This window comes from Hermetia illucens, chromosome 1 (assembly GCF_905115235.1).
Source record: "Hermetia illucens chromosome 1, iHerIll2.2.curated.20191125, whole genome shotgun sequence".
NCBI classification, from domain to species: domain Eukaryota; kingdom Metazoa; phylum Arthropoda; class Insecta; order Diptera; family Stratiomyidae; genus Hermetia; species Hermetia illucens.
In genome coordinates, this window is record NC_051849.1 from 88341402 (window position 1) to 88364469 (window position 23068).

A 23068-nucleotide genomic window follows, 5' to 3' on the forward strand; every position below is an offset into this window, starting at 1 on the left:
ACAATAGCATTCAAATCGTTCAACTGGGAATCAGCGGCAGTGGGTTTAGGGTAGTTATCCTTCTGAAAATAAGTCTCCTCCAATACCCAATTTTCCCACACTAGGCTTTAACTTTTGCTTCAAAATGTCATTTTATTCATATTGGTTTAATATACCAATTCAAATGTTCTACCCGCTCAATTGGCAGGCACGCACCTCCTCCATTGTGTTCAACCTTTTCAGCAGCATATGTGGGAGTTACGGCATCCACCGCAGCAAAATACATTGTACTTACTTCCAAAATACTGGCGAATGATTAAAGCACATCTTGGCAAATTCTAAACTGGTTCGCCCTATTAATATGCAACTTTTTCGAGTGTAGGCCCTGTATCCGAAACATGTAATGATTTGTCGCACTGTTTCACAATTAATTGTTCGCAGTGTTGTGCAAAAGTTAGTTGCAAGTAGTTAGTTAGTTACTTTAGTTTACTGGGGGGAGCCGCAGCTCCGAGCATTATTAGGCCCATTGTACTATCCCCGTAAATCGCCTATTCAATGGCTTCCCGCCTACGGTATTCGCAGGCTTTAATGAATCTGAGAATATTCTCCAGAGGCGGAGAGTATGCAGATTCTTCATTGAAGAAAACCTTGCCAAGGTGTCTTCGTCTGAGATCTGAGGATGTCGGGCAGCTGCATAAAAAGTGCAGGGTCGTCTCCTCCTCCTCACGCTGACTGCACATAGCCGAAACCACTATCCCAATTTTTTCGATATAGTAGTTTAAGGAGCAGTGTCCAGCTAAAAGCCTAGGGTTTTCATGTCCCACTTCTTAAGGGGCAACAAAAATGCCACTCTAGTGGCCCTAGGCTCTTTCACAAGGATTTTCGCCTGCCGGCAAGAGTCCAAATTTCTCCACTCGACTGCGTGAATCCTTGCAATTTCACCCTTCAGAGTAGACTTGACAGTAGATGGTCGGATTCCAAGAGCTGGTTCTGGCCCCACCATTGTGGATCCAGACCCTCGGCGAGCCAGTCTGTCAGCCTCCTCATTACCAGTGATGTTAGAGTGCCCCGGCAGCCACGTCAGGAGTGTTTCGTTCAGTCGGCCAAGTTTCAGCAGCACTCGATGATAACTCCACAGCAACTGGCTTGATATGTCGTTGCCATTTAGTGCTGATAATGCCACCTGACTGTCGGAACAGATTCGAATGGTACCACCCCTCCACTTTTGTCGCAGACATTCTTCTGCTGCCAATGAAGTGGCCTGGAATATGGTCGTCATTTTTCCGAGGGGTCGGACCAGTTCTATAATCGGATTCTCCGAGAACACCCCTGCGCCCGATCTACCCTCCATGACTGACCCGTCGGTGAAGGTTATTAAGAAGATTATTAAGTCTGTAATCTGAAAAGACTCACGGCCATTTGTCGACCATTCTTCTCTTTCGGTGCTCACGACAGTGTCTGTCTTTTCAAAGACGAATCTGGAAACCATATGATCGGTCGGCATCAGGGCTACCGGATGTTTTTCAAGGAATTTCCAGATAAACGCATGACCGTGTGATTGGCCGCCTTTCCACGCCCCAATGGTATCGAGCCTACATGCGTCGTTGGCTGCTTGTCGTTTCACCTCCAAGTGAATGGGGGACAAATTTAGGATGGCTTCAAGTGCCGCAGTCGTCAGTTGCGACTAACGAATGAAATTAATTCATTCAAAAATTAGCTGCAATTAACAATTGAAAATTCAGTTGTTATTCGAAAATGTGGAACTAATTTTTTGATTTTCATTCGTTATTCCAACAATTTCGATTGATTGATGGTTAGTTGCATGGAAATCAATTAATTAACAGTTAACTAACCAATTATTCAGCGGTTTTGATTGATTATTAGCAATTGAATATGGTTGGAAAATAAGCGCATTACATTTGAAAGGTTTTGTGATTTTCTTATGAATTGTATAAAACAGACATTTTGAGGGTAGGAGATGTTCTGGAATTTAAATCACGTTTGCGTGGCGATATTGGAACCGTGTTGCCGACGTTATTCTATAAGTATTTTGTTAACAGGTTTGACACGTTTGCTCTTTTTAAATTTCTCTTATGTTAATGGGCGCAGATCACAGATGGCTTTCGATAGAAAGGGTTAGAGTTGCTGTTCCTGATTTTAGAAACATTAAATTTTGAAAACGGGTTGCCGTTTTAGAATTTCTGGGTGATTAAATTTCAAAAAAATAATGCGTTCGCTCGTGCAACATTTTTAGTTTTGATGCCGTTTAGAGGCATTTTTTGCAGTTGGATTTTAGCAAGTTATTTAAGTTGCCCCGTGGTGCCACAAAAATGAAAATCCTTAAATGGCAAGCCGTTTTTCAAAATGTATGGCCTAAAAATTCAAGAGTAGCAATTCTGACCTCTTCTGTCGAAAGAAACCCGCATTCCGCAACCATTTCACAAAAACATTTTGTATCCAACCACATTTCCGGATAGCTGCATGGTTGAAGCACAAGACTGTCATACGGAAGATTGCGGCTCACATCTCACTGGTGGCAGTGAGATTTATATCATAATTTGACGTCGGATACCAGTCGACTCAGCTGTGAATGAGTACCTGAGTCAAATCAGGGTAATAATCTCGGACGAGCGCAATGCTGGCCACATTGCCTCCTACAGTGTACTGTAGTGTACCGTTACGGTCTTGAATGAAGTGCTCTAATACACTTCAAGGCCCTGATCCAATATGGATTGTTGCGCCAACGGTTTATCACAATCTCGGCAGATGCCGGATTTTAGCTAATACTAGTTCTAAGTGCCAAGCATTTAGGCTCGGGCGATCCTACTTACTTAAAAACTAAAGAGGCGTTGGTGGTGGTGGCCGGTGATAGGTTAATGGGAGAATCCGTTCAGAACTCCCCGCAACATCGAGCACGTATGCAGAATGGTGTACTTCTGCATGGTATGAACCAGGCTGTGCGAAAGTTCCATGGCATCAAGGGAAGCCGTGAGGGATTTAAGTATAATACCCGTAGATGACAATATTATACTACAACCACCCGCTGGAGACGCCAAATTTCTTTGATTTCACGAGCCAATGGCTCATAGTTCACCTTCTTCTCCACGTATTTCGGTAAATGTTGCTATTATGGGGGATAGCAACATCAATAATATACGCGGAGCGACCCGTCTTGTCAACTAACAGTACGTCAGGCTTGTTATGCGCAGTATGGCGATCAGTCAGAACTTGTCGGTCCCAATACATGCTGTAAGCAGAACTGTACTGCTTGCGGCTCATATCTGTAAACCGGACATGTTCCCGTGATCAGAACATGCTTGTATGCAACATTTTGATGGATAACCTTACATACAGCATTATGCCTGGTGATGTATTGCACCGGTGCAATAACAGTGTAGCCAGAAATGAGATGGTTCAACGTCTCTAACGCCGAACCACAGATTCTGCACTGGTCGTTCTCCACCCGTTTTTTCATGATTAGCTTTTTATAAGCTCGGGTGGCGACCACGCCGTCCTGAATGGCACACATGCACCCTACCGTCTCAGTAAAGAGCTCCCCAGCACACAGCCATCTGTTCGACAAATGCAAATTGACAAATGGTTGCCAAAGACAATTCAGGTGTTTACCGTGCATTGCCTTCGACTGCCATTTATCGATCCGCTCTTGGTCCGACTTCACCCCACTCAGAGGATTGAAAGATCGATCCTTCAAGTTAAGTGGAATCAGCCCACAGTCTGCCTTACAGACATCCGCATGCAAGGGACTCGCCTGCTCTTTGCTGTAAAAATAACCGCGCAGCAAGTCGATTTGGCGATGATGTTGTGCCGCCACGTTAACCACGCCCCTACCTCCGATGTCACGAGGCGGGTTCATCCGCGCACGGCAGACTTTGGATGATGCATTCGGAATTTGGACATAGTTGTCCGTATCCGCCGCTAGATGTTTTCCAGATCGGTCTTTGTCCACGGCAATATTTCGAATGCATAAGCTAGTGAAGGGATAGCGAATACATTCCACGTACTTATTTTATTCGATTGCGCGATTTCAGCACCAACTTTACACGTTGCAGGAATTCAGACAGCAGAGCATCCTTCAGATCTTCAACTCGAGCATGGGTTCCTTGCAGAATTCCTAGGCACTTGTAAAAGTCTGTCTCGGTCATAGCTTTGATGTGGAGGTCACCAATGCTATGTCCGGCATGCGGCTCGTGATGACCTTTGCGGATGGCTTGGATTCGACACTTGTCTAATCCAAACTCCATCCGAATATCACGGCAGAACATTTTTACTATTCGCAACAGACTTCTAAGATGGTCGTCAGTACCAGCATACAGCTTGATGTCATCTAAGTACATCGAGTGTGTCAGTTCGCACTGAGCACGTAGGCCATATTTAATTGCAAAACCATGCCCTCTAGCATCATTCAGTAGCCATGAAAGGGGATTGAGTGCCATACAAAACCACAGGGGACTCAACGAATCCCCTAGAAGATGTATGCACTAATAAGGTGGTATGCCACCCGTCAATGACTGTCGCCAAAAACTATTAGTTTCGAATCAATGTGATACAGATGTAGGATATCGATTAGCCAGGTATGCGGAACGCTATCAAAAGCCTTGGCATAATCGATATAGCAACTAAAGAGGTTTTTTTGGCCTCTAGTTGCTTGTCCCACAACTACCGAGTCGATAATGAGTTGCTCTTTGCAACCCCTTGACTCAACTCGGCAGCCCTTCTGCTCCTCGGACAGAATGTTGTTGGCCTCGAGGTGCGCATTGATCGTTCCACTAATAATGGACGTGATGAATTTGTAGAGGGTTGGTAAGCAAGTAATCGGTCTTGTGTCTGCGGGATCCTGCACCGAGTCCTTCTTAGGGATAAGGTAGGTAATCCCCGCAGTGAGGAAAGGTGGAAATTCCTCTGGCCGACTCATGACCTCATTTATACTGCGTGCCAGCCGACTGTGTATGTTGGTAAATTTCTTATACCAGAAATTCTGCACCCGACTTAAACCAGTTCCAGTTCTTCGAGCTGTTTATGGCTCGTCGAACTTCCTCTTCGGTACCATCTGCAAAATTCATGACAGGCGTATTGGCATGGCCAGGCGCCTACGGCGGTGATCCACTCAGCATGCTGGGCGGGTAACCCCGAAAGTCCACCCCAATACCGTTTCGCTTCCGTCACCGAGACTTGCATTGTCTAGACGCTCTATTGGGATTCGTTGAAAGATCTGAAAAAACTCCGCTGGTTCCTCGCGTATGTTGCATTCTGGACACGTCTTGAATGACTTTCGCCATACCGTCGTATGGCGTTTCTGTTTCAGTGTGTCCAGAATTTCAACTACGGGTGTCTCACTGGGGATGGCATAGTTCCGGTAAACCCTCTGCACTTTATTTCTCACAAGTCTGCTGGCATTATCAGTGCTCAACTGGATCAGTCTAGCAATGCCCTGCCTTAGTGAGTTCTAAACGAATTTTCCATGGTGGATCTCTTTGGTCACTCAAACCAATAACACGAAAGCGAATCTTCTGACCGTGCAATCTGGTAGCCGCAACTGCACCACAATACACAAGTGATTGTAGTTGCAGCAGCGACATATCAGCACACAGTCCAGATGCAATCTCATCATTGATTTGAGATAGAATTCCCGAAGTTGCTGGAGATGCATAGAGCCTGGGAATATATAGACTATGGAAAGGGTCCATATCCGAGAATTCTTTACAACGAACCTCAGCGGAAACTTCAGCTGGACGTTGGAGACGAGTGCTTCGGCGAGTACTGAAACTGTTGCCTGCAGTGGGACGTGGTGTTGTTGACGCCGCCGCCTCTGCTCCCATCGACTCTCGGTCCCCAGTTTCCCCAATGACCTCAAGTCGAACACGTTCCCTAATGGTGCCCGGGATTGTGTCGCTGCGAGTGATAAAGCGGTACTGGTCTGCGACTCGCTACACAGTCACATGCACGAATTGCGGGAAATGCTCGACGAACCTCTGGCGCAACAAGGGGCGGTAAGATGTTGTACCCGCCCCCCGCCGTTACTTCGTAGTAGGAGCGGATGATGGAGAGGTTCATTTCTTCAGTCCATTTCATCCGCTGCCTACGCGAACCCGCCGAAGCGGTTGCCACAGATTGCGGCGAAACAGCTGCAGCAGGCGGAGCAATGCTCCTGGTCGTCGTGGCGCCTAGACGTCGAACCGCCCCAAGACTAGCGGTTTCGACGCCGTGCTGTCCATTACGGGAGCCGACCCAGTCACCAATTCAAAAGACTCCCACCGGTTATACGTACCGGACCTCAAATTTCTCCTTCTTCTCATTGGATGGATTTGCATTTTATACCTAACTAGCAGGTGTTGGGATAGCTTCCTCAGTGAGTAATCTGCAAGACTGCAAAGTTCCTGCACTTTCCTCACCTACCCCCTGAGACGCTGCGGTGGCGTACAGCCATTCAGACTGAAGCTATCCATCCCTCCGCCTTTCACAACCGGGCTTGGGACCGGCTTCGGCGGGTAATAATATTTTTATTATTATTATCCAAATACGGCAACCTTATTTATAAAATGTCCATAAAAGTGGAAGCGGCAACACTGTTTCAACATTCTCACCTATTAAGCCAAATAATAACAATGCAAAGAACCCACTAAAGGGAAACACGAGCCTCCCCCCGCAATTAGCAAATAACAATTGATTAGTCGTAATCATAACTGAGTAACTAATTTTTCCGACTTTGTTGTTGTTACGACTAATCAGTTGTTAGTCGATCATTGCAATTTATAACTGAATCTATTATTAGTGGAATTACCTAACTAGCAAATTAGTTAACTACTGCACAACACTGGTTTCCCGCAAATACTAATGCGACTTCTCGAGCCCCCTGCCCCGGATTCATATCCACAATCCACTTTATAGTTCGACGCATTTGAATTTTTCCACCGTTGAATAACACTGGCCACAGTACTGCGATTCACGTCAAACTGGTGAGTAATACTCAGAATAAGATTTAAGTTTATGAAATCTCATTAGTCGATTATCTAGACTTTTCTTTATTTCACTCTGCCACAACGGCTATATTAATGTTAGAATTTCAACGATAACCAGGAGCTGGTGGAAACTATTATAGAATTGATTCAATTACAGTTTCGGTCTGAATTTTCGTTAGTTCTGTTCTAAGGCTTCCAACAAAGAAAATCGTAATAATCCGGGTTTTCCTATGCGTTATCTAAACTAAATTCGTCAACTGATGCCTACCGTTCATATATTTATGTCGTCACAGCCACAATTGTCATATGCATGCACAATCGAAACAAGTGACAATTGATTCCAATTCCAAAAAATTAATATTAAATTACTAATAAATTAGTAACAAATAAGGACAACTGCGCGATCCCTAGTTTTCTGGAAATATATATGTTAATGCAGGTGGCATGAGGTACTTACAAAGCAAAATAAATTCCAGAGCTTTTGTTCTTCTCTTTATTGCCAGGTGGAACCAATGGAAACGAAATCCCGAACTTAACGGCAAATAGCTGAGACAAACACCCGAAAGAATAATGATAGATGCGCCAACTAAGAAAAAAGAATAAAATGCAATTGCCGCACGCTCTTGAAGACAGTCAAGTGTTGGATTTGGTTGTGAAATTATCTGCTGTGGTTCTGCGTGAAGTTATATACCTAAAAAGCGATTTTTAGGTTGAAAAACTACAAACCAACTTAAAGCTAGAGGTCAACTATTTAAAATAGAAAACCACCATGGAACGTTCTTCTGCACCGAGCAAATGTGTTAAATGCGTTCAATTCAGTGTACTGAGCCCTGATGAAATTCGAATGATGTCGGTCACTGAAGAAGGCATCCAATTTCCTCAAACAATGGAAAAAGGACACCCAAAAATTGGTGGACTGATTGACCCTCGCCAGGGAGTATGTGACCATCGCAGTCGTTGCATCACTTGCTCCGGGAATAGAACTGAATGTTCTGGTCACTTTGGACACATAAACCTAGCGAAACCTGTATTCCACGTGGGGTTCTTGACAAAAGTCATCAAAATCCTCCGCTGCGTATGCTTCTATTGCTCGAGTTTGCTAATTTCTAAAGCTAATTTGAAAGTTCAGAGAATCGTTCAAAGGACCATAGACCAGCCCAGGAGACGCTTCGCTCACATATATGAGCTATCCAAGACAGTTCATTACTGTGGCGAGAAAAATGAAGTTTCGTCTATGGGAGGTGCAGGCTGCGGCCGTTACCAGCCAACAATCAGAAGACAAGGTCTTGGCCTCATTGCGATGTACAAGGACTCCCCTACGTCAGCTATAACAGTTAGTGCTGAAAACGTATTAGATATACTAAGTCGCATTACTGACGAAAACTGTCTTCTTCTCGGACTAAACCCGAAGTTTTCTCGTCCTGAGTGGATGATTCTCACAGTTTTACCTGTACCACCAATCGCCATACGTCCATCTGTTATCTCTGGACCAGGTACTAGCCACGATGACCTCACTCATAAGTTGGGCGATATTGTAAAAGCTAACAAGTCCCTTCAAACGAATATTACGAGCGGAGCTCCAGACCGAGTAATCAATGAAAGCTTGGGACAACTACAATTTCACGTAGCATCTTATATGGACAACAATCTCCCTAATGGGATGCTACCATCTATTCAACGTTCTGGCAAACCGGTTAAATCAATTGTCGACCGCCTCAAGGGAAAAGAAGGCCGTATTCGAGGGAATCTAATGGGAAAACGTGTAGATTTTTCCGCTAGAAGCGTGATCACTGCCGATCCCAACATTGGGATTGGCCAAGTTGGAATTCCGGTATCTATAGCTAAAAATCTAACATATCCTGAACTCGTTGGCCCTTTCAATATCGATCGTATGCAAGAACTTATACGCCGAGGACACCATCAATATCCTGGCGCAAACTACGTGACCCGTAACAACGGAGAGCGAATTGATTTACGATTTCACCCTAAACCGAGCGACCTTAATCTGGAATGCGGCTATCGGGTTGAAAGACATCTTCAAGACGGCGACACGGTGGTGTTCAACCGGCAACCATCCTTGCATAAGATGAGTATGATGGGCCATCGCATCAAAGTACTCCCGTGGTCAACATTTCGTCTGAACCTTTCTTGCACGTCGCCCTACAATGCAGACTTCGATGGCGACGAGATGAATTTGCACGTACCACAAAGTTTAGAAACACGGGCTGAAGTCGAAAATATCCACTTGTCTTCTAAACAGATAATAACTCCTCAGTCTAACAAACCAGTAATGGGAATTGTGCAAGATACTCTACTAGGCGCAATGAAGATGACTAGACGAGACACTTTTGTGGGCAAAGAGGACTTGATGAATTTACTGATGTACATACCCTCCTGGGATGGAAAAATACCACAATCAACAATTCTGAAACCAAAACACTTGTGGACAGGAAAGCAAATTTTCTCAATGACAATTCCTGATAAAATCAACTTAATTCGCAAGCATTCCTCTCATAATGATGAGGAGGACGAAAGCCCGTACAAGTGGATTTCCTCGGCTGACACAAGAGTGATTATCGAAAATGGAGAAATAATTTCGGGGATTTTATGCAAAAATACACTTGGTACATCGCCAGGATCTCTTTTCCATGTTTGCTTCCTAGAAGTAGGATCTGAAACAACCAGTCAACTGTACGGATCTATACAGACGGTGGTGAACAACTGGCTACTAATAGAAGGGCACAGCGTCGGAATTGCAGACATTATATCTGACTCTATCACATTTAAAAATATCCGGAATGACATTGAAGAGTCTACAACTAAAGTGACTCAAGCAATTCAAGCAGCACATGACATGGAGTTAGAAGCAACGCCTGGGAATACCCTCCGCCAGACTTTTGAAAACCACGTGAATCGAATCCTCAACAACGCCCGAGAGCAGACAGGGTCGTTAGCTTTGAAATCCTTGACTCACTTCAACAATCTAAAAGCCATGGTAGTTTCCGGTTCTAAGGGATCCAATCTAAATATTTCACAAATTATCGCATGTGTTGGACAGCAGAACGTCGAAGGAAAACGAATCCCAAAAGGATTCTACAGACGGTCTCTACCACATTTTCTAAAAGGAGATTGTGGAGCTATACCTGGCGGTTTCGTCGAAAACTCCTATTTGGCTGGACTAACACCATCCGAATTCTTTTTCCACGCGATGGCTGGAAGAGAGGGACTCATAGATACAGCTGTAAAAACAGCCGAAACGGGCTACATCCAGAGGCGTCTTATTAAAGCCATGGAATCTGTAATGGTAACATACGATGGAACCGTTCGTAATTCAGTAGGACAAATGCTGCAAACTCATTACGGAGAAGATGGAATGTGTGGAGAATCTATCGAAATTCAGCATTTCTCTCTGTCAACATCAGACAAAACCTTTGAAAGGCGTCACCGATTTAACATTCCTGTAATGAATCCTAAAATATTTGAAGAAAAGGTCTTAGAAGAGATTAATCAGAATAGAGATGCGGTCCAAGAAGTAAACGAGGAATGGAAGCGATTGAAGCAAAACAGGCAATTACTACGGGAAATATTCCAGACTGGCGAGCTTAAAGCGACACTTCCCTGTGACCTTCATCGTATGATCAAAAATGCTCAAAGATTATTTCATATTGATGAAAGGTTTCCCACTAACCTGAGCCCTTTAAAAGTTATACATGAAGTGAAGGCTTTACTCGAACGCTGTTCAGTCAATTGCAACAATCTAATTTTCCAATATTTAATTCGCACAACATTCTGCTCCCAACTCGTCACTCAGAGCTACAAACTCACCAATGAAGCTTTCGACTGGTTAATTGGCGAAATTGAGTCTCGTTTTCAGCAATCACAAGTAAATCCGGGGGAAATGGTTGGAGCTTTGGCCGCTCAGAGCTTGGGAGAACCTGCTACACAAATGACCTTAAACACATTCCATTTCGCTGGTATATCGTCGAAAAATGTAACCCTGGGCGTACCACGTTTGAAGGAGATCATCAATATTTCCCGTAATCCCAAAGCTCCATCTCTCACGATTTTCCTTGAAAAATCAGCTGCGCAGGACGCGGAAAAAGCGAAATCAATCGCGTGTGCTATCGAACACACATGTCTCAGTGACATCACACTAAGAACGGCGATTTACTATGATCCAAACGTGAAAAACAGCTGCGTACAGAAAGACCAGGAATTCATTAATTCGTACATCGAAATGCCCGATTTCGAACCAGACGCCCTGTCACCCTGGTTGCTGCGAATTGAGTTGGATCGCAAACTAATGTCTGCAAAAAATATTTCCTTTGAAAAAATCTTAAGTAAAATTGACGACGCTTTCGGCACAGATTTGTATTGTATGCATAGTGATGACAATGCTGCGGAGTTGATCCTCCGCATCCACTTATTGAATAATGAAGACAAACTAGATGAACCAGAATTAGACCGAATGGAAGACGATGTATTCCTGCGTCGCATTGAAGTGAACCTTTTATCAAAAATGACACTACTGGGAATCGAATCAATCAAAAAAGTTTACATGCATCTACCACAAACAAACGACAGGAAACGCTCAGTTGTCACGGAATCGGGTGAACTCAAAACGATATCTGAATGGCGTTTGGAGACAAGCGGAACTGCCCTTCTGCAAGTTTTGAACATTAGAAATGTAGACTCAGTCCGAACTTATAGCAATGACATTTGTGAAACCTTTGAAGTGCTTGGAATCGAAGCGACTCGAAAATGCATTCAGAAAGAAATCAACGCGGTCTTCAGTTGTTATGGGTTATACGTGAACCATCGTCACTTGGCATTGCTCTGTGAAGTGATGACTGCAAATGGCCATTTGATGGCAATCACCAGGCATGGCATTAACAAGCAAGCGACAGGACCTTTAATGAAGTGTTCCTTCGAAGAGTGCGTTGAAACATTGCTCGATGCTGCAGCTTATTCAGAAATCGACAATTTGCATGGAGTTTCCGAAAATATAATTATGGGAAAGTTGCCGAAAATGGGGACAGGTTGCTTTGATTTGCTACTGGATGCGGAAAAATGCACCAAAGAGACCCAGTTTCTCAACGAATTGCACTTTCCAACTATGACGAACCAACTGAAAACCCCATGGATTGATAATACGCAGTTATTTTTGTCTCCGTTTTCCTGGGAAAGGTCTCCTGCTTCTGAGTATGGAAGCAGTTCGGCATTTTCGCCTGCTATAGTTTATCCATTTGAGTCTCCATATCAGACCCCAGGGGTAAGTATACGCAATAATTTGGCCTTCAATCGCTATTATATTATTTTTTCCTTTGAAAGCAGAACAATGTAAGACAACTAGTTATGCATCATTCGCCGCATACCGAGTTGTTATCTCCAGTATACATACCAGACAGCCCGAACTATTCTCCATCAATGTCAAGTTTATTTGGAGGTTCTTCATGCTCCAGATATTTACCAGTATCCCCAACCATCCGATATTCAGCAACATCTCCAGTGTTATCACCTTTATATTCACCTGAATCGCCAGTATTGAAGCCTACCAATGTTGAGTGTCCAGCAACGTCCCCAATTTACTCCCCACTGTCGCCGATGTATTCACCGCTATCTCCATGGTACCCGACAATTAGTCCCGCAACGTCCTCTAACAATTTTTCAATACGTTCTCAATCATTTCCTATGTTTTCACCACTTTCTCCCCAGTATTCCCCGAGTTCCCCAGGGTATTCCGAATACTCCCCAAGCTCTCCTGAATACTCAGCTATTTCACCACAGTATTCCCCAACCTCTCCAAACTATTCATTAATTTCACCATTATATACACCAACCTCCCGGAAATTTTTACCGAGGTCACCTCTATATTCATCACCAGGAATTCCGACATATTCGCCAACCTCTCCGACATATTCACCAACATCTCCAATATATTCACCGACAACTCCAACATATTCACCGACATCTCCAACATATTCCCCGACCTCCCCTAAATATTCTCCAACCTCTTCAGAATATTCACCAACATGCTCCAAACTTCACACCGACTAACTGGAAGCGCCAACCTTGAATACAAGTGGTTGCTAGAAGGGCATCCCCTAGAGAAATTACCTGATTTATCTTAATAAGACAATGTAAAATACACTCCACTGTAATTACAATTTAAGTAACAAAAATATAAGGCATTCAATTTCAAAATCCTTGTTTCATTTGAGTATGTAAAAGTTTCCCTCAATCAAGCCGAGTTCAAAGATGCACTGCCAAGTCGCGCTGCCTGGTTGCTGCACTGTCCCCGTTTGTATTTGAGCTGCATATTAACGCAATAACGACCTAAAGATCCCCTTCTTCAGCATTTATCCTATTCGAGAGGAATGCCAGTTCCAGTCCACAGCGTCGCCATCGCTAGGTGGAATCAAAAGGCTCTCAAACCAGCATTCAGCCCGTCAAACAATCGCTGCTTCGATCAGTGTTTAAGTTGTTTCCTATTGTCTTCGATTTCAGGACAATTTTAGCTGTCAGTTTATGCCAACCCAGATTGCATGTCGTAACATCAAGGATGCCTTCCTGGCAATTCCCGCGATGAGTCCAAGCTTATATCGATCGCGGATGTCCTCATTCCAGAGGTGACCTTAGCGAATTACACCACTAATCCAGCTTAATATCTTCGTGCTCACTAGTTGTCCAATACTTGGCACTATAGATGCTCAGAAGGCAAACGATACTGAGGTTATATGAGGCGATCATTCCCCTTTTACCCAAATTTCTCAAGATCAGCTTTTCCATGAGATGTTAGGAAAACAACATCTGGATAACCTGGGAAATGCCTGCTGAACCAACACCAACAGCTCTACTACCAAACCTTATCTCCCCACCACGTGATGACCGCTGGGAGTTTTTTCTTAATGAAAAACTGCAGACGGATATTATAGCGGCCATGCAATGAACCATGTGCTCGGAAAAGGTTTCCTAGTCAACCAAAAATGTGAGCTGTTATCGGCTTTGAAAGCGTAAGTGAAAGGCTATGCACTCTGCTTTCGAGAAGTAAATTTAAAAATATAAGCCTCATTAACGTTCACGCCCCCACAGAGAAGGCTGCAGAATCGGAGAAGGATACCTTTTATGAGGCAAAAGAACGGACCCTTGAAGTAAGGACGGAGCCCGTATTTAGGCGATACATCGGCTCCCAAAGCTTACATAAAAACACACGCCTAGAATCCTCTCTGAAAATGAGGTGAGGGCAAATACTGAAGCCATTCACAACAAAGCCCTCCGTAACACATATAAGGGGGAAATGGATGCCGCAATAACCGCAAGTAACAGAGGTCCTGGAGATGAAGCATCAACAAGTGATCTTCACAATTACCTGAAGAATGTTACCACTGACACGGCCATAAGCATACTTGGCGGCAGCCGCAAAAAATAACCCGGAACAGCTGATTCAACGAGGAATGTTAGCTAGCAACTGAACGGAAGAATGCTGGATTGCGGTCATCGCTACACTCTCAGAAGAGAAGAACGCGAGCACGTGCAAAAGCCTATCATGAACTCCGTCGAGTAGTGAAGCAATTTCACAGACAGAGAAAGGAAGTCTGGAAGAATCAATAAGTGTGTGAACTTGAGAAGTGTAGGGAGCGGCAGGACCAGCCGCGAAAGTTTCACCAACAAGTCACAAGGTGGAGTCTTATACACCTCATCCTGCCGAGACAAACAGGCAAATTTTATTTCCGACCTTGTGGCCATATAGGCACGTTAGGTTAAGTAAACTGCTCAAATCCTGGCAATTGAAGACGACAGTCAAATGCTCCACCGCCAAGCATAGAAGAAACAGTCCGTGCAATCTATCGGCTTAAAAACCAGGAGTCAAAGGAATTGCAGCAGGTGGAAGTAGAGAATGGCATAAGAAACAAAAGTTATATAGCGCCGATAACATAGGACATAATCCTGAGTTTGAAGACCATCCGACTATTATTAATAAAGTTATAGAAGGTCAACATTTCGCATTTCAGGTAAATTTATGGCAGCCAAGACATGTATGACGTCATCATCATAAAAAGTGAATCTATATGAACGGCAGGATCAATGGGAACGTTTTAGTTTTCTTTTTTTGACTTTTTTTAGTTATTCGTACATTTTTCTTTTTTCGTTCATAAATAAAATTCCTCCAGATAGTCTATAATGAATACTGCATTCATTGACCTTCCCTCTGCTTTATCTTTTACCATCTTTGGCATTGGCGGAGATCTCAGATTTGACAATGGTTTCCGGGTAGGGTCTTTCTCCTGGTCCTCAAGTATCTCCTGGTGTCGCCCCTTGAGCAAATGCGGTGGGTGTTTTTATCGTCTTTGTCGTCCAACGACCTGCTTCCAGATCATATTTTTTTGATTTTGTTACTGTTGTTCTCAGTAAAGTGGTTCTTTAACCAAACACCTCCTCCCAGAAATCTAAAACACTTGTAGCGTTGAATACTAGGGTTGCCAAGTTGTCCACCACCGAGACACTACGGTCGAGGGATATCGACGACCGAGAGCCCGCCTGGTTTTATGTTTTGGGTGTCCTTCCGATAGTCATTTTGGTGTATCCACCAAAGATGAGCAAATACCCGATCATACACAATCTGAAAAGAAAGTGCCTGAACACATATCTACGTATCAATTGTTATACCCCATTCACCAAATGGGATCGCGGCTGATGGGAGATCTGGTGGACTCCTGCCTGGCTGTTTCTCTCTGTTTTTGTCGTTGGAAGGTGGAAAGGTTGAAAATTTACCGCTGGCTCCTAGCATACAGTTATGTGAGACTTTTACTCACTTAAACCATGTCCTTCTCATTCTTTTACCCCGCGGGACAACCATTTCCATATTACGTCGCGGGGCAGGATCGTCGACCCTCGTTCGTCATTTGTCAATGGCGACCATGCCTTCTATTACACATGCTGCTTCGTCTGATGTTGTACCGTAAGCGCGCGACGTTCGAAATGCACTCAATCAATACGGGACTGCGATTGTTTTGTTGCTACATTTTTCAGATGTGGTTTGAATTTCATTTTTTGGTCAATTATAACTTCTAGGTATTTAAGCATTGTGCCTGTCTGTCGTTCACACGCACGCTTCTCAGAAATGGCTGTACTGATTGACATGAAGTTTGGTAGGAATAGAAGCTGTGAACGCCCACGTTCGCACCGAGTTAAAGGAGGAAACCGAAAAATCTGAAGAAAATCACAAATCTGCCTCTATATGATGTCCAGGCCTCAAAATACCCTCCATGCCAATATCTACTCAAATAAAGCTAATAATAGCATGTATCTAAATTTTAGGGAGAATGGCTAGAAGCCCTCGTTAAGTTTATAGTAGAGTCATAAGACAAGAGTTGTCGTGTAGACTATAGTATCAAGCATAATACTCGTATCAAGTTCGAACAAAGTCGTACTATAACTGACAATGTATCAGTAGCCCAAAGATGCCTCTTCTACGTAAATTTATTGCAACGCAAAACACTAAATATTAATATCACACTGAAGTGAGAAGCTTGACATGTATATGCATTCAATATACATTACAGGCTACGTACAAAAGGAATAATTATGTGGTCTGATATGTGTACCTACACAAGAAATACACGAAACCTTTCATATCTGAAACGTCGAGCTTCCAATTTTCGACTATTTTGAGCCTTTTTATGGTTGCAGTTCCTTCCATATTATTAGTGGTTTGAGCTTAGGAACAACTTAATCAATTGTGTCCAGCGTTAGGTTCTCCAGCTTCGGAGCATACTGGAGTATTTCCTCATTGCGGAAGCTCCTTTTATCTATCGTTTTCCCTATCAGAAAGAGGACATTCCTCACAGCGTCCCCAAGCAAACCTCTTTTGGAATGGGTTCCAAACTGTTTATTTAAAGTTCAGCTTGTGAACACCTCTGTCCATCAGCACAAGGCGAACTCTCAGTCCACGAAACAGAACGTCCGTTAAAATAGAGTTATGGTCGCTATCGTGAGCGAGAGTCTGTAGTTTCCGTTAAGGATTCGGCTGTGCGCGTTTGCAATGCAAAAATCATTATAAGAATTTGCGTTCGTATTTATACTCTATCTGATATTGCTTGTTCCCTAATACCCCTCAAACATGTTTTTCATCATTTAGCCATAAGGTATGCCAAGCATGCAAACCGCGGGCTATATCTTAGTAATTATACAGCTTGTTCAGTTCGAGTATCGGGAATGGAATTCTTCCTTGAACTAAGCTTGATTGTTTCTTACTGCCTAGACTGAAAGGTTGTATAAATTACCTCCTCTCGGCAGTGAAAACAAAATGCAAGAGACTTTCATACATTCAATGGCTTCAAATTCAAATCTATTATTTTTACCTGAATCATGAATTTGAAATCCTCGAATTGTATAGAATAATCGAATCAAGGCAATGTCAGGCTTTTTGGCTCGCTGTGAAAACAAAGAGCTTCGCTTTTCGATGGATTTCAAACGGAGCAATTTACATTATTCACTATGATCCGGAGATCATCTAGCGATATCGTTGTGAATATTCTGTAATATTGCTTATCTTTGTGTTGTGTGCGTGTACCGTAAGTATTTTATTGTTCATCCCGACACTTATATCCTTTTGAGGCTACTTAACACCCCCTTGTCGCACTACCTCTGTAAACGCGACCCTCAGGACAATTGGTGCAGAAAGGACGGTGTCGCTTAATACCGCTTCGGCTTTGGGCCCATCCCTCCTGCTGTCTTGTGGCCTTAGCACTGAGCTATATAGGACACCCACGATACGAAGCCGAATGCTCACCGCTATTACCAATTAATGCTGAAGGTTTTTTCTTTGCCCTCTACTTCAGTCAGCAAACATTCGACTGCAGCATAGCCTTTCATGCACTTTCCATATCACAAAGCCATTTGGCAGCTAACTACCGAGTGACTGCAGCGTCCCCTTCCTCAGCAACATGGATTGCCTGGTAATTACGTAACTTGATGCCAATCAGAATGCTTCAACGATTTTCTGAGCTTATCTGTACGAGAAAGTGCGGGAGAATTCTTTTCTCTAAGACGGACCTCCTCCTACTAAAAGGAGACACCTAGAGCAGCTTGAGCTCAGTTCCCGAATCCAAGAGCATTTTGAGCACTTCATCACCCAAACCTTTCAGAAGGAAAATTTACACTTTTACACAGCCTCGCTTACCTGTAATCCGCTATTTCTTGGCATTTCATTTAAATTTTTTCTACTCCCGTCTTTTTCAGGTTTTGTGCGAAACAAAATTTTATTAAAATCAATTCAATGTCTATCTGTTTGTCATAGTAAATTTACTCCATACAACCAAAAAATCTGAAAAAAAATCACAAAGATGCATCTCTACGAAATCTAGACCTCAAAATACATCACGTTCCAATGTTTACACAAATAAAGTTAATAATAATATATTACCATATTTTATAAATTTACGTCCTAACCACTAACATCATCGCTCCATCTCCATCGTCCATCCTCATGTAGAAAGCCAAAAATTTTTCGGAGCATTCTTCTCTCAACTCGGATTTCATCGTCATAGTTATTATCGGTTGTGATTTTCGACCTAGATAGGACAAATTTTAAACAGTCAAAAAGTTGTAGCCTCCCATCTTTATTGTTTTCGTTTGAATAATCCGATTCGGCGCTGTTCGTTTTTTGTTCTTTGGCGCTGACGTTGCCATCATGTCCTTCGACTTGCCTTCATTAATGTGTCCAATCTGGATGAAGGTATACTGTACATCTGGGGTTGTTCTTCCCATAATGTCAATATCATCAACATAGCTGGGTGAATTTGAAGAAGATGCCCCTCGTATTCACATCTGCATCGCGAATCACTTTCTCCAAAACTAGGATAAAAAGGACGCATGATAGGGCATTCCCTTGTCGTAGACCGTTGTTGATATTGAATGGTCTTGAGAGTGATCCTGCTGCTTTTATCTGGCCTCGCACATTGGTCAGGGTCAGTCTAGTCAATCTTATCAATTTCGACGGGATATCGAATTCTCTCAAGGCCGTGTATAGTTTTACCCTCGCTATGTTGTCATAGGCGGCTTTAAAGTCGATGAAAAGATGGTGCAGTTAATAGCCATATTCTAGCAGTTTTTCCACTGCTTGCCGCAGAGAGAAAACCGGATCTGTTGCTGATTTGCCTGGAGTGAAGCTTCTTTGGTTTGTTTGATGTTCTGGGCGTATGAGGCTATCCGGCCTAGCAAGATAGCGAAGAATATCTATAATTGCTGCACTAGGTAATATCCTCCTTTTTATGTATGGGACAGATAATACCTCGTTGCCATTCGTCAGGCGCTGATTTGCCATCTCACACCTTGAGCATCAGTTGATGAACCACTTAGTATAGTTGGTCACCTCCAGATTTAACCAATTCGCCTATAATTCTATCGGCTCCTGGTGATTTATGGTTTTGAAATCGATGGATTTCCCGGACTGTTTCTTCTATGCTTGGTGGCGGCAGCATTTCTCCGTCGTCTTCAGTTGGCGGAACCTCTAACTCGCCGATATTTTGGTCGTTAAGCAGTTCATTAAATAACTCAACCCATTGCTCTAATATACCCGTTCTGTCGGAAATCAGATTTCCCTTTATATCTCGGAAGGCTGAGCATCCAGCTCACCTCTTAAGGATAAAATAGCTAATCACTACAATATGCGGATACGGAATGTTGCTCCAAACAAAAGCGAAATATTTTCAGTCATCAATCACTCAAGCAGGGCGATCTCCGCTCTGCATCCTCCTGCACTGGCCATATCTACACCCTTGAACTAAAGCGCATTTCGTCAAACCTGGTGGACATTATACGTTTCATCTAGAAAATATTGACTACCATACAAATATAAATAGTGCACAATACTTATAGGAACTAATTAACAATAAGCCATAAACGGATTTATATGAAAAACATTTGTATACTGGCATTGTAAATATTCGTTTTCACATATCATAAATACTGCCATCTATTATATAGCATCTATCTATGGCGATCCATATCTCACACAAAAAGGATAAAGTCGAAAAATATATGTGGAATTCAGAATGCAATAATGAAGTATGTTTCATAAAATGAAACCCTCAAAATTGATCACTTTATGATGCAATTAATAACGTACTATCCATCCTGGGATAGTAGGTTCCATTGTATGACAAAATGGCATAGCCTTCAATGGGATGATCTCCTTTTGTCAATGACATTATGCCATGGAATGAAATCGACTATCGCAGGTTGGGCCACCATAGCACATGGAGAAGAGCGGAGGAAATAAAAAGTTCACATGGCTTACGGTTGAAGCACATTTCGAAGAACCATGAACGATGACACGTAGGCGTAGTTGATGCGCTATGGTCCACACACGAGTTTATAGTAACCATAGGCAATTTAGTGCAATTGAGACAAGCCCAAACTGGAGTAATGTAAGAGAAGGTTGACTTATTTATAGAAAGGTTGAAATATTGAACGCTAAATAAGTAAAAAAATGTTTCAGGCTATTTTCAATAATGACAGAAAAATTTAACGAAGAACCATAATTATTATAGGAGAGATCTAAGGTATAACGGGAGGAACTTAAAGGGTGGTTCCCTTATGGTATGCACCTGAAAACATAAATAATTTTCAAACGAATTGTTAATATTCATACTACTTTAATAATTACAATTTTTTATTAGTGGAATTTCTTAGTAGAGAAATTATAATTAGTCGGAATACCGGAAACTCGCTTCGGTTATAAAGGTTTTGTGTTCATCTTATGTGAGAAACATCTAGGCACATTTTTCTATTCAACTCCAAAATATTCCTTCACATTTTTCCAAACAGACATAGATATTATCCTCACCCTAAACAAACAAATTGCCTATTACCGAATATTGTACATATACATGCAGGCGTGTAAATTCGAGCACAAAAGCATATATATGTACATATATAGTACGTATATTGAATACCGCTGGTTTAATGTACAAATATATCTGAATTATACACAATCCACAAACTTCATTACCACATATATATACCTACATGCACACATATATCTGCCTGCAGTAATTGATATTGATATACAAATTACTAAACAACTAAAACGAAATATTTTTTGCGACTCCATTGATGATGACTTCATACACGTTGTAGAATGCACGAAATTCGCAAAAAATAACAAAATTTCAGATATGGGACCAGTTTCGAAAAGCCCTTTCGTTTCTATAAAAAAAAATGTACACGCTCTTTTCCCATGTATGGGAAGCCCCTACTTAAACTTAACATAAAATGGTGCCGCATGCTGTATGTAAAGGGATTCACGGACCACATGCTCTAACCAACTTTCGTGGCAATCGGTTCAGCCGTTTCCGAATAAATCGGGTGTAACAGCCAGACAAACAGACGGGCAGTGAGACATCGACTCGATTCTAATAAGGTTTTGTTTCACACTAATCCGTAAAAAAGGTTCTAAATATGTTTTAAGGTTTTGTGTGAAACAAAACCTTATTAGAATAGAGTCGATGCATGTCTGCCTTTGTCTATCTGTCAAATTCCATTTATTCGGAAATTGGTGAGAGCATGTGACCTATTTCTCCCTTTACATACAACAAGTAGCACCATTTTGTATTAACTTTAAGGGAGGGCACCCCACATATGTGAATGGAGGATGCAAAAAATGTTTTCACAGAATGTGGCCATGTGGGGTATCAAGAGCTCGATTTGCACTTTTCGAAAACTCTAAAAAAAAACATTACAATGGTCTATCTAAACGAAATAGCCGGAAAACCCCTTAAGTTCAAGCTAAAACTATAAAATTGTTGTATTTTGTCTGATGACAATTCCTAGGACAAGAGGTCGCAACTAGGGAATGCAGCAAGCACTAACCTAACACTAGTGGTGGGAAATATGACACCTTTCGGTGAGTCAACTCATTTCAAATCTCTCATTATTTTTGCTTGGTCTATAGCACTAAAAGCAAAATTTCGTATCGAAAACTTAAAAATCAGCTTAAAACAATAAAACATATCTAAATTAATTTCAGAATAAATAGTTTGCTTAATGTATTATGATTTCTGTTTTCTGATATTTGGCATTCAGTAATAAAAAAGAAAGCTTGGAAAACAATAGATTTATTCTTTGAATAAATATACAAAAGTTTGGGTGTCACTAATTAACACGTTCTTTTATCTGCCCCAATAAACACACTTCTCAACTCAGCATTTACCTGTAATTTACACAATCAAATCGAGGAACGCATTCTCCAATCCCAAAGCAATATTTCCCAATTTTACCCACATGCATACAATCACCCGATCCAACTCCATACTTTAAACACTTCTACGAATTCAAGCAAATTTGCCATTTCGTGATCAAATAATGCCTGAAGCATCAAATTCACCTAAAACGAAATATCTATGATATTTGAGGAATGAACTATTTAAATGCACACGTGTATATTTTGCATTCAAACCGTGAATAAAAAAAATATTCAATTCGGAAATTCAAGTTATATTGCTCCTGCTTCCTGCGTGATAATCTCGAAAAATGGATCTCACTTTGTAATTACGTATTCGACTTGCTAAAATGTCGCTGATATGTAATATTAGGTATCGAATCTATGAATGCTCAAGTTATACACTCCATTTCATATTAAAATTTGTACACACTTTGTTTGTACCATATCTCGCTTTATAATTGTTTTTATACAAAACCTTAAAATGATCGTTTCCACCTGCACGGTACGAAATTTCCCTGTAAGCACATTTATACGTAAACAACTCATTTGCTGCATTTGCAAAACAGAAATGTATCCACTATACACACAGTCCATTGCATCCACAAGCCATCCAATATCACCTCACCAATTGAGTCGACTCGCATTTCGCTGAGTCGAATGTATAGCGTGCTCATTGTGCCGTTGAGACTGCGCTGATGTCCTGTCGCATCAAGTGAGGCGATTCGATGCCGACGACTCCTCTGAGGGGGTTTGATGTCGTCGACTCGCTTCTTCTGAGTGGACTTGCCTCTTTTGTGATGAGTCGTGCACCCCAGACAGTTACAACGGACCAGGGGTCACAATTCGAAGAACACCTCTTCAAAGCAACGACACACCTCATCGCATG

At 42.2% G+C, this 23068-nt stretch overlaps 1 protein-coding gene across 2 annotated transcripts; it reads left to right on the top strand.

Moving 5' to 3' along the window:
• The first annotated feature begins 6704 nt into the window (after positions 1–6704).
• Positions 6705–13160, top strand: LOC119661681 (DNA-directed RNA polymerase II subunit RPB1-like). 2 transcript variants are annotated; one of them, XM_038071119.1, is made up of 3 exons: positions 6705–6953; positions 7460–12228; positions 12288–13160. In XM_038071119.1, exons 2-3 carry the CDS (start codon positions 7726–7728, stop codon positions 13011–13013), a joined length of 5229 nt encoding a protein of 1742 aa, XP_037927047.1. In that variant the 5' UTR covers positions 6705–6953; positions 7460–7725; the 3' UTR covers positions 13014–13160. The 2 variants fall into 2 exon arrangements, with proteins under 2 accessions (XP_037927047.1, XP_037927048.1); XM_038071120.1 differs by having other exon boundaries at positions 6706–6953; positions 12291–13160.
• The last annotated feature ends 9908 nt before the right edge of the window (positions 13161–23068 follow it).